General features: G+C 37.9%; 1 protein-coding gene across 1 annotated transcript; it reads right to left on the minus strand.

Moving 5' to 3' along the window:
• Positions 1-340: 340 nt before the first annotated feature.
• On the minus strand, positions 341-4,468 carry LOC126782927 (syntaxin-32). Its single transcript, XM_050508283.1, has 6 exons — positions 4,263-4,468; positions 3,817-4,110; positions 3,267-3,517; positions 2,967-3,142; positions 2,292-2,492; positions 341-705 (listed from the first exon to the last, which is right to left on the minus strand). Exons 2-6 carry the CDS (start codon positions 4,058-4,060, stop codon positions 546-548), a joined length of 1,032 nt encoding a protein of 343 aa, XP_050364240.1. The 5' UTR covers positions 4,061-4,110; positions 4,263-4,468; the 3' UTR covers positions 341-545.
• Between the last annotated feature and the right edge of the window lie 8,352 nt (positions 4,469-12,820).

The following is a 12,820-nucleotide window of genomic DNA, read 5'->3' on the forward strand; positions in this document are numbered from 1 at the left end:
ATCCCACATGAGGCATCTCTACTTGTGTCATCAGTCCATTACATGTCTATCACTACTGCAGCCGACCTAACATTACAAGATGATACAATGCATCAATGAATTTCAGGAGTTCCCTACAGCTCTCCCTAACACATGCTTCTAAACCATACAAGTTTTAAGAAAGGCTATCAACAGCAGAATTATAAACTTTTGGGGGCTCAAAACAAGCGTACAGTTTACGTTCTTTAGTTCTCTCTTAACACAGTTTGAATGCAGGCAGGTTTTCAAACACTTTGTTTCCTGAAAACAGGTATTTTTAAACCCCTATAAGACATTGCCCCTGGGACCAAACAGCAAAATATATAACAAACTAGGAAGCTGATAAATTTTGCCATACATAGTTCACAACAAATTTACTATTTCCTGTATCAGTAATTCAGTATACATATATTACATTACTAAGTAATCATCTTGCTTGTGAAACAAATAGAAGGGCTTTATCAACAGTAAAATACTCAGAAAGACGGTGTCATTTGCTTCCTTTTCAATAGTCTCCACAATCACTATTATGCCACAAAAAATAGGAAAACCATGAGGAAAAAAATTAATATAAAGAATATCTTGATCATCAACCACCTATTTGATGATATGCTACTCAGATACTTCAGCAATTGCCCTTGTGCGCCCTCTACATTCGCCAATGTGTCTTCCATGTTCTCATCAATTCTGCAACAGGAAATAACCTTGTCAGACTTCCAGTTCAAATCCAATGTAAGTAATAGAATTTTATGGTTACTCTTCAAAGTTCAAACTACTATGTGCCAAGTGCCAACTGAGAATAAAATGACTTAGAATTATGAGAGAAACTACAGCTTAGTCCCTAACTTCAAGGAGCCAAAGTATTCTCCCAAGAAAACCCCCACAACTAAAACATCAATCAGAATGTGGCACAAATGAACAGATACAAATATTATTCAAAAGAATCTTCAAAATACCGTCATTTTTTTATTATTGAAACCGTGAGTTCATAAACTAGACATTAAAATAATTACAATGACAAGCAATGAACACAGTGAAATGCAGTAGCATTATTACAATGACAAGCAATGAACACAGTGAGATGCAGTAGCTTTAGCAATTGTACTGAACATACGGATCCTCTGATGAAAAGCTACCCATCTTATTGGAAAGGGTAAATTCCTCCCATGGTACCTGATGTTTGGCTACTTGGACAATTTGGTACCTGATGTATGAAAACGGACAATTTGGTACCTAAAGTTCTCAAATTTAGGCCATTTTGGTACTTATGTCAATTTTGACCATATTTGAAGGGTTATTTCCGTCATCCTATCTCTACTTTACTTTATTTTTTCATAATACCTCCAAATTGCCTCTAAATTATCACTAAAAATTTGATAACTCATCCACTTAGTATCTGTGATGATTTACGTATATAATTTTTCATAATGTAGCTATCAATCTAAATTAATTTTAATTATAAGTAATTTAAAAAATATATTTTAATAAACAATTACAATTGCATAAAAGCAATTTATTTCCTTTGCAGAAAATAATTAGGATACAATAAGTATATTAAGAAAAAAAATATTTTCGATATATGCGAAGTAGATGCTAAGTGGAGTAAATATATCAATTTAATTATCTCTAAAGAGAGGCAATTATAGGAAGAAATGAAAAAAATGTGAATTTAATGAGTTTAGGGTTAGAATGACAAACATAACCCTAAAAATATGATCAAAATTGATAGAAGTACCAAAATGGCTTACAAATGAGAACTTCAGGTACCAAATTATCCGTTTTCATACATCAAGTACCATATTGTTCAAATAGCCATACTTTAGGTACCATATGAGGAATTAACCCTATTGAAAATATGTTTTCAGTGGCAACGCACCTTCACTTTTTTACAAATGCGAGTTTCAGAACCACTGCCAGTGGCATCAGAAGAACCATTTTATTGTGCGCACTCTTATCATGGTCAACAATAACTAATTTCTCCTCATCCTCATTCAACTATTAACAAGGTTATGGGCTAAATTGGAGTTGAAATATCACCTTCTAGATCATCTCAGATCGTGTTCATTCATAAAGTACACACTAGGATAACGTGATATAGCAAAAGTACACACCGCATACTAGGATAATGCAATATAGCAAAAGTATTAAAGTAACAATCAATCACCCAAAAAAAAACATACATGTGATAAATACAAAGTAGAAAGGTCCATTATCAGGACTGTCTCTGCTAAGAGCTACTGTAGCTACTTATATAGGTTGGATTAGAATAAAACCTGATGGCAACTTCCCCTTGCTCAGAAACCAATGTCGCCAGCTGGTTGAAAATATTACTCAGCTCATGAATGGTGGACTCAACATTTTGCAAAGCTTCAGCTCTACTCTGCATGTAACTGTCTTGATACGGAACCATCTGTTGTTGCTGCTGCTGATGCTGTTGCTGGAGCAATGGTTGACCCTCCCCATCTGGCTCTTTCCTGCAAAGATGAAAGAATCAAGGGCCTCAATTTACTATATAAATCGAAATAAATCTTACTGAGAGATTAAACAAAGATCATAACCAAGACTTCAAAAACAAAAATTCAAACAAAGTGGGGTTGATTGTTTGAAAAACATAACTTAATCAATGCGCCTATCTCCCTAGATCAAGTTATTCATCTATAATTACTCATCTGCACAACACTGACATTCCGGAATGTTCAAACACCAGTCTGACAATTGGTAATTTGATGAAAGATCATCATCATTGTCTTTATTCAGACTGTTCTGCACAACCCAGTATAAAGAAACAAAGAGATATGGTTGGTATAATTCAGGACATAAGACACTTCTCTACTATTTTGTAAATGATAAACCAGGGTCATTCACACACTTATAGGGATACCCGATATGGTAATATCACAGTACTGTAGCAATATTTCATGACTGACAACAGAAAAACAATCACTTACTTTGGGAACAGCTGCGAGGACGATGCTGATCCATTGGCCCATGGAGGAGGAGATGCACTTGAAGAACTAGCAGCTGACCTGGTAGCCAGTGGACGCTGCCGAACAAAAGGATTTGTGGGTTCCTTGGAGGCAGTAGATGAATACTGTTGTCTTCTATTCTCGTGAACCTTCAAATTCTTCATGATAACCAATAAAAATATCATTAATATTAGAGTACAATTGGCAGAGAAACTTCAGTAGAGAAGTCTCATACTTAGGCTACCAGCTTTAAAGTGCACGGGGAAAAATATTAGGCCTTACCTCAGTTCGCAAGGTGAGGACTTCTTTGAACTCTTTTGTGGTGGTCATAAGCCGGTTTTTTAGGTCATCGACAACTGTGGTCGAATGACTAGTTGAGTCACTAGAAATATTCCCACTTTCTTTTCTGGAGTTAGATAGGAGCTGAAGGTCTACCACTGCAGAGTTGAGTGCAGTAATATCCTGCTTGATTACTGTTGTCAGCTCCTCAATTTCCTTTCTTGGATCATTAAAAACAGTACTCCTCTTCGCCACTGCATTAAGACAACAGATAAACACTTAATAACAAAAATCTTTTGTGGCAACAGCAACATAAAAGACACACGACAATACAATTATCAAACCTAGATCAAACTCATAAAATTTTTGCTATTTTAAGCAACGCTGTCGTGACAATGAACATATGTACCAAAATTAAAGAAATGTCATTAAGCTGACTATCTTTACAACAACAAATATCACCTCAACCAATTCGCATTGCTTCAAATTCCATCCTAAAACCGCAAAGACCAACACATTACAATTACACTACATATCATTAACAACAACTCACATTGTGTCAGTTTTGAAAGCTTCTGCGACGTCGAGTGTATCCCTTTGCCAATTCTGGCAGCCCTCAGATTAAACTCGGATTTACTCGACACCGCCGCTTGATTTTCCTGGAATCTCGATCCACTACTCGGCCCATTATGCGACGACTCCGGCCCCGGCGCCGACGAGAACGACTTCTTTAACGTGGCAGCATACTTCTGAAACTCCTCTGTCCGATCCCGAAACGAAGTACCCTTGGCATGCATTGTTCCAAGCCCTAGCTTCCCAAATTGAAGCTTCACAATAACATAACCACCTGAAATCGCATCAAAATTACTTCAACACTTCAATGCCTACAAATCCTATCAACAGATTGCGCATAATTTGATTCGAATCTTTCACCTTAAACCTAAATCAATCGATTCCAATAGCTACAGCTAAAAGTAAATTATCGAATAGCGAAATTACCTGGAAGAGTGCGAGATCTGGAAACCTAGACCCGCACCGATTGAGCTTTTCTCCGGTGAAATTGAGCAGAGGTGAGTGAAGCTTTGACAGAGTGCCCAAACGGTGCCCGTTTGGGTGAAGATCGCGGACCCTGTGGAGAATGGATCTAATGGGGATGAAATGTTGAAGGAGAAGGCTGGGTTTGTTCTGTGGAGAGAGTTGTTATGACGCGGAGGGTTGCACCTGGGTTTGGTATGATTATTTTGTCGGTTTTTTGCAGGATAGTCCTTTAGTTTATATATAATGGTCCAAATGGGCCGGTGGATGATTCTATTTTAGAGGCGAGTCTATATGAGTCCATCAAAGTAAATAGTAAAATCTGCTTCGGATATTTTTTTTACCGTATAAATCTCGGAATAACTGTTAGAAACTTGGGCCCAATTTGGTTGACAGGAAATTCTTCTATGTAAAATGAATTTATTTCAGTTTTCATGTGTAGATGTTATTTGGTTATAATTTGATATTTGAATGGAAACAAAAAATGTGATTTGACTGAAAATTAACTCATTCTTAAACCCTGAAATGAATTACTTATCCAGAGGTGGTATTATATTTCTATTCCCATGGACAAAGACTAATTTCCTTTTAAATTGTATATTATTTTCTTATAAATGGTTTTTAATGAAAATTTTGATTGAACATTCTATTTTAACATCTTACCAAAATAATTCTAAATTTTAGATTTCAATATCTTCTAAATACCCATATGGAAATACAAAAACATATTCCATTTCAAATTAGGTTGGAAAAGAAATTAACTCATTTTCATGTCTTCACATTCATGTCAACCAAACGGGGTTAGAGCTAATCTCGAGGCTTCGAGCAATGCTTAGCTTGGCTTGATTCCGATTGTACTTTTCTTTTTCTACGGAATGATGTGAATGTGGTCTGGGTTTATTCGTGTAAAATTCGTTTACCCAAAAGAAAGTAATTAAATATCGAGCCAACTGTTAGATATAATCTCAATGTCTCAAGCTATGCTTAGCTTCGCTTGAATCCATCTATAGCGCTTTCTTTTCCCTTAGAGACATCCGAATGTAGTTTCGGTTTATTCGTGTAATACTGTTAGTTCAAAACCGTATACAGACTCAAACATTTATTGTTCCTCAATTCAATGCTGATAATCTTGTCATATGCAAAGAATATAAAGAGTTAGACACGTAGGGCATGCATGCAATTGGTATACTTTTATTTAGGAATTATAATAAACACAAGACTTACACTTTGATGTTGTTTTTCCTTCGTAATAGTCATTACCGGTTTTGAAAACAAATTTGTATGCAACAACTGACAACGATTAATGGTTTGTGTTATTTTTTTATTGAGAATAAATTTGTATGCAATAATTAAAGTTTGAAAAAGCGATAGGCGGTATACAAGCGGACAACTACCTCCTAGCGCCTAGACGGTATGGTAACCTCTTAAGCGGTGTCTAGCGAATTCAAATGATTAAATATTTATTTATTTTTATACATGTATTTAAACTATTTATATGATTAAAAATATATAATAATGCTCAATATTAATTTTCAAAATAGTCCAAACTCAAATTACTTAAGTTCAAAATTAATACAAAAATATTAAAATAAAAGGTAAAATGTAAAACAAATGCAAGACTAAATCTCAAGTTTTTATTCTCAAAATCATTCACTAACTTATTTGGTAACGGACTCAAACTCAATATCTATTTTTCTTTCCTAATCTTCTGTGTCATCATCCGAAATAAAATATTCATCATGAAGTTCTTCTACTTCCACTGCGTTTTATTTTTTTTTTATTTCTAAAAATCCATTGATTTTAAACGTCACGGACCGCCGCATACCACCTATGACCGCATAAGCGGCCGCCAAATCTCTCAAACACTACGGATGATTGAATATGTAAAAAGCGTGACGGTGACACGCCTCGTAGCGCCTAGCCTCCGCCTAAGCGGTCTAGGTAGCTGCTTTTTAGGACAGTGGCAACAATAGACAGTAACTATTGGCTTGTGGTCCTTTTCATTGAATATGGCTTGGTTGGTTCTTGAATATTACTTCTCTGCTTTGGTCTATGCTTCATTAGATATCACGGTACATGACATGCTTGACCGGTAACTAATGGTGAAACATGAATTTTAGGAAAACGCAAACTAATATATCAGAATTTGAGGGGCGCAATAAAAATAAAATAAAATAATGTATGTATTAATAACATCAAACAAAACCATATGCATTGTTATGTTTGAAATAGTCGATATAATGTCCTTTATTCTCACTAATGCATTATAAATATTCATTACTTAATGAATTTCGAACTCAAAACTATAAAACTTCATATTCTAAACAAAGTGGATCACACCCGATAAAAAATGGTCGTCCAAGTATATATCAATGTACTAACTCTATAAGTTCTTGTAATATTAAACACACTGGAAATATGATTTGATTAGGTAGGATCATTTAGGCGTTAGATTTTAGGTAAAACTAGTTTGTTAATCAGGTTGCTTTCTGTTAGCGTGAATGATGGAGGAAATCATGGGCGTGATTCAAGGAAGGAATCAACGAGTGATTTGTGGTTAATTGTACTCTTGTTAGATTATATATAGGACAATTATGTATATATAGTTATCAAGCAATATACATTTCAACTTGTTATTAGAGCAGATTTTTCTTGCTCTGTTTTTTTCTGGGTTTCTGTTTTTTTCGGCAGACGATTTGGAAAACTTTTCGTGGAGGATTTGGGCTTCAACAAAAAGACCCGAACCCCCGGTTCCAGCCAAGGCCAGAAGCAAGTGAACCCAGACCGGCGACCCTCCGCCTTCTCCCGTCCAGCGGCCATCCGCCATCACCCGTGCGAGCTGCACCGAGAACGACGAATCGTCGTTGCTTATCCCTAACGACATCTCGGCCGCGTTGTAGTCGTCACAACTCCCAGGCCTGTTCATCGAGTCAGTCCTCTCGATCTTGGCGTGTTATTTGAACACCAGCTCCAGCGCATCTTTATACTCATAAGCATATCGCATGCATGCCTTCTCCCGTCCAACAGCTCTCTGCGCGTCGACATCGCCGCTGCCCTCCGCCGGTCTTCCTGCGACCTCGACGTCACCATCCCTCCTTCGACGTCGCCGTCATCTCCTCAGGAGTTGCTGTAACCATCTCTTCCTCCAACGTCACCACTATTTCCCTCCGACGTTTGACTCGTTTTTCTGCTTTTCTCCGACGTCTGACTCGTTTTTCTGCTTCTCTCCGACCCGCCCGGCCCGAATTTGAACTCCAAATTTGACACAGACCAGATTCGACCCGTCCGGCTCGGCCCAAATCCGACCCGACCCGGACCAGCTTCAATCTGATCCGACCTGACCCGGACCAGCTTCAACCCGACCTGACCCGACTCGGACCAGATTTGATAGTCTTGGTTGTCAGTGTAGGTTTACCGACATTGCACATGCACCCAAGACATGTTCATATCCGTTTTTTGGTGTTTCCGCTGTATAATTCCTAATTTTTAATTTTCTTTTCAATGGATTAGGAAGATAGAGTTGAGAGTTCTCAGATCAATGATGTTTCGACATTTGAAGTATCTGTCAAGAGTTTTGACAGTGGTTCCTTTGGGAGAACCAAACTCAATGGGACCAATTTCCATAAATGGAAGAGAATTACGGCAGCTCATCTTCGAGGAATGCACAAAATGGGGCATGTAACCAGAGTAACTAAGGCTCCTAGTGCATATGATATTGTTGCCTACACTAAGTGAGACGACGATGATGGTCTTATAATGTCAGTCTTGTGGAAAGCTATGAATGAAGAGATAGTTGATCTGGTGGAGGCATGTGACACTGCGCAGGCAATATGGAAGACATTGGAAGGCTTATATACTAATGACTCTGATTTCATACAAGTTCATGAGTTACTGTGCATAGCTTTGACAATGCAACAAGATGGGCAACCGGTGGCGCAATATTTCACCAAACTAAAAAATATTTGGGCTGACATTGATGTGAAACGTCCTTGCATGATCAAGAATCAGGAAGATATTGTTTGGTACCAACAAGAGAAGGAGCTTGAGCGAATTCACCATTTCTTAAAAGGTCTTGATGCAAAGCATAACAGTGCGAAAAGGAAATTGGTCAGAAAGACCGAACCCCCTAGCCTAATTACAACTTTCATATATATATATATATATATATATATATATATATATATATATATATATATATCCGTAAGGATGAATCTCAACAGGAGAGTCTTCATCATACACAAGTTGAAGTTTCCAGCCTTACTGTTCGTGCTAGTTCTCGGGCACCACCCCTTCAACAGACAACTTTAGCTCAACTTCATCAGCGAGGACCACCACCAGGCTTCGGGAATCGGCTCCGCCCTCCTTGCTCTTATTGTCATGATACTAACTATGTTGGGGCAACCTGTTGGAAGCTGTATCCACACCTTAGGCTTAAGCGGCCTAATTATCGTCCCAAGGCGAAAACAGCTATTCAATTCGTCCAAGAACCAAATCATTATACAGCAGGAGGAGCAATACCTACCGCATCCATAACTGGTCGTGGTAAAATTGGTATGGCTTTAAATATTTCTAAATTTGTTGGTTTTGATACATGGATTATTGATTCTGGTGCGTCTGATCATATGACTTATGACAAATCTTATTTTACCGTATTGTCTCCTCCACCAGTACCTTATGTTACTAATGCTAATGGTGAGACATTCCCCGTATTAGGGAAATGGTCAGTTCGTATTCCTCCAACAATAGAGCTTCACAATGTGCTATATATATCTGCTTTTATCTCATCATTTGATATATATTCCCCAATTGAACACTAACGCTAAGTGTTATGTGACATTTTTTTCCTATGTATGTGATATTTCAGGATCTTCTCACTGAGGAGTTAATTGGTCGGGGTATCTGAGGGGCCGGTTTCATCTGGACCAGACATATGCGGGGGAGAAACCAGGAGCACAGTCTCAGACTGCTTTAATCTCCACTTCTGACAAGTTAAGTGAAGTTTGGTTATGACATCGTCGCTTAAGGCATCCATCTTTTAGTATTATGAAAAAATATATGCCTACTTTGTTTATTAGTGTGGATGAGTCTTTTTTATGTTGTGAGACATGTGTTTTGAGTAAGAGTCATCGATCTTCTTATTCCCCTAGTACTTCTAATAAATGTATTCTTCCTTTTGAATTAATTCATTATGATGTTTGGAGATCCTCCAAAGAGTATACTGTATCAGGAATGTTGTATTATGTGTCATTTATTGATGATTGTACCCATTTTTTATGGATTGTTCTCCTCAAAACTAAAGATAAGGTTTTTCCGGCTTTTCAAGTCTTCTATACCACTGTCCAAACACAATATAATTCCACAATTAGAGTTTTTCGTTCTGATAATGGGGGGGGATATGTGACTGTGCCTTTCAAGAGTTTTTTAACACACACGGAATTGTTCATCAAACAACGTGTCCTTACACACCTGAGAAAAATGGAGTTTCTGAAAGGAAAAATCGTCATTTACTTGATATGGCTCGGTATATTCTTTTTAGTGCTTATATGCCTAAGTACCTTTGGGGTGATGATGTCATAACTTCCGCCCACTTCATTAATCGTCTTCCCTCTCGTGTCATTCAAGGAAAAGTTCCATATGAGGTGCTTGCATCTCATGTCTCCTTACCCTCTTTTCCTAATCTTCCTGCCCGTGTTTTCGGTTGTGTTGCTTTTGTCCATCTTCCAACACATCAGAGGTCTAAGTTTGATGCCCGGGCAGTTAAATGTATGTTTGTTGGGTATGGAGGACATCAGAAAGGGTATCGGTGCTATCATCCACTTACCAGGAAGTACTATGTCACTATGGATGTTACTTTCTTTGAGGACATGAGCTATTTTTCCTTTTCTGATACTGCTCTTCAGTGAGAGAATTCATATTTTAAAGAGCTGTATCATGGAGAGGGGGAGACAAGTAAGCCAGTAGATATGGTGACAAGTTTAATCGAGATTGCCAATGTGTCAGCTACACAGGCACCACCAGATGATTCCGGTGTAGTCACTCCAGAGATTCAGGTACCAGAAGATGACAACACAACTGCCCATCATGTCTCCCGTACTACTGTTTATACACCTGACTAATGCTCTCTTGGTACAGAAGATCACTCATATGAGGTTAGTCATTATATTGGGGCTAATACTAGTGAGGCTAATAGTAGACAATAAGTCTTGCCAAATAGGTCTACTTGGGGTCAGCCAACAAAAAAATATGAACCTACCCTTCAGGCTAAAGCTAAGTATCATGTGACAAATTTTATATCTACCAAAAGATTGTCTAAATCATATGAATCATTTGTGAATCAAATATCTACTGTATCAGTACCTAACAAAGTGCATGATACATTGGGAGATCTAAAATGGAAGAAAGCAATTGAAACATTACAAAAGAACAATACTTGAGAGCTCGTATCTCCACCACATGGCAAGAAAACTGTGGGATGTTGTTGGATGTTTACAGTGAAGTATAATCCAGACGGGACAGTGAGTCGATATAAAGCACGCTTAGTAGCAAAGGGGTTCACCCAGACATATGGGATAGACTATGATGAGACATTTGCACATGTTGCAAAGATAAACAGTATTCAGGTATTGCTCTCTTTTGCTACTAGCTCAAACTGGCCACTTCAGTTTGATGTTAAGAATGCATTCCTTCATAAAAAACTTACATAGGAAGTGTACATGGATCTTTCGTCTGGATATGTGGCCGCTTCTCCAAGTAACTTTGTATGCATATTGAGAAAGTCTTTGTATGGTCTTAAACAGTCACCTCGTGCTTGGTTTGGAAGATTCTCACAATTCATGAGGAAAATTGGCTACAGACATAGTAATTCAGACAAAACATTATTTCTCAGACATCAACAAGGGAAGGTAACAACCCTAATTATATATGTTGATGATATGGTAGTTACTGGGAATGATATTGTTGAGGTGGATATATTACATAAACAACTAGCCACATAGTTTGTGATGAAGGACCTAGGTACACTCAAGTACCTCTTGGGCATTGGGTATCCCAGAGAAGTGATGGTATCTATCTGTGTAAGAGGAAGTACATCCTTGATCTACTAACAGAGACATGTATGTTGGACTGCACGTCCATTGATACTCCTATTGAGCAGAATCATTGGTTAGCAGAGTATCTAGATCAAGTGCCTACTAAAAAACCTCGTTATCAGAGGATAGTTGGACGCCTGATTTATTTATCACATACCAGACCAGATGTTGCGTATGCAGTAAGTGTAGTGAGTCAGTTCATGCATAATCCAAGTGTGGATCACATGGATGCTGTTGTAAGGATTTTGAGGTACTTGAAGTCAGCTACAGGGAGAGGAGTAATGTTCTCTAATCACAATAATATCATTGCGGTTTGTGGCTTCATAGATGCAGATTGCGCTGGAAAATATTACAGATCAGAGATCCACATCAGGGTACTTTACCTTTGTTGGGGGTAATCTTGTTATATGGAAGAGTAAGAAATAAAAAGTGGTAGCTCGATCTAGTGCTGAAGCAGAATATAGAGGTATGACTTATGGAGTGTGCGAATTGTTATGGCTTAGAAATTTGCTACAAGATTTGTGTATTAAGTCTAAGTGTGCTATGCAGCTGTAATGTGACAACAAGACAACTATTGATATTTCACAGAATCCTGTGCAGCATGATCGTACAAAACATGTGGAGGTTGATCGTCACTTTATAAAGGAGAAACTAGACGCGAAGATCATTAGTTTTCCTTTTGTTCATACAGAAGAGCAACTTGCCGATATGCTCACAAAATGAGTGTTTAAGAAATCCTTTTATGACTCACTTAGCTAATTGGATGTTAACATTGTGATTACCGGATGTGTGGCTGATCACACGGTTACTATTTGTGAGTGTTAGTTTGACACGAGAAGTATAGTGGTTCAGCTCCCTCTCTTGGGGTAGACTACGTCCATTTGAATCCACTAGTATATGCAAATAGCCTTAAGTTATATAAGTAGTCATTCCTCCCTCTAAGTGGGATGATGAGTCCCTTTTATAGGTGAGGGAACCCCTCTCATTTACATATTCTTCAATGTGAGACAAGTGTCCGTTTGGGCTTACTATGGAACCATCTTGATGAGGTCGGGAATGTGACTTCCCGGTGGTGTATTGGTGAGTTTTGACTATCATTGGAAAGATTGTATGATGATGTACGCTAGTGATATCATGGTTGAGCCACATAGTAATTTGTATATCTGCCTAGAGAGTGATGCTTATGTTTGGTGGCATGCCATATTAGTTCTATGCTAGTAGGGGTGCTAACATTGGACATGGTTAATGTGTACGCACCAACTTGAGGGGGAGTGTTAACGTGAATGATGGAGGGAATCACGGACGTGATTCAAGGAGGGAATCAATAAGTAATTTGTGGTTAATTGTACTCTTGTTAGATTATATATATGACAATGATTTGGATAGAGTTATCGAGCAATATACATTTCAACTCTCTCATTACATGATCTACAA

The sequence above is a fragment of the Argentina anserina genome, chromosome 2 (genome assembly GCF_933775445.1).
Source record: "Argentina anserina chromosome 2, drPotAnse1.1, whole genome shotgun sequence".
In the NCBI taxonomy this organism is placed as follows: Eukaryota; Viridiplantae; Streptophyta; class Magnoliopsida; order Rosales; family Rosaceae; genus Argentina; species Argentina anserina.

Coding starts and splice junctions, on each gene's coding strand:
- LOC126782927 (XM_050508283.1), bottom strand. CDS start 4,060: ATGCATGCCAAGGGTACTTCGTTTCGGGATCGGACAGAGGAGTTTCAG. Junction 3,518..3,816: donor GCTTTCAAAACTGACACAAT/GTGAGTTGTTGT, acceptor GTCTTAATGCAG/TGGCGAAGAGGAGTACTGTT. Junction 2,493..2,966: donor TCCTCGCAGCTGTTCCCAAA/GTAAGTGATTGT, acceptor TCATCTTTGCAG/GAAAGAGCCAGATGGGGAGG.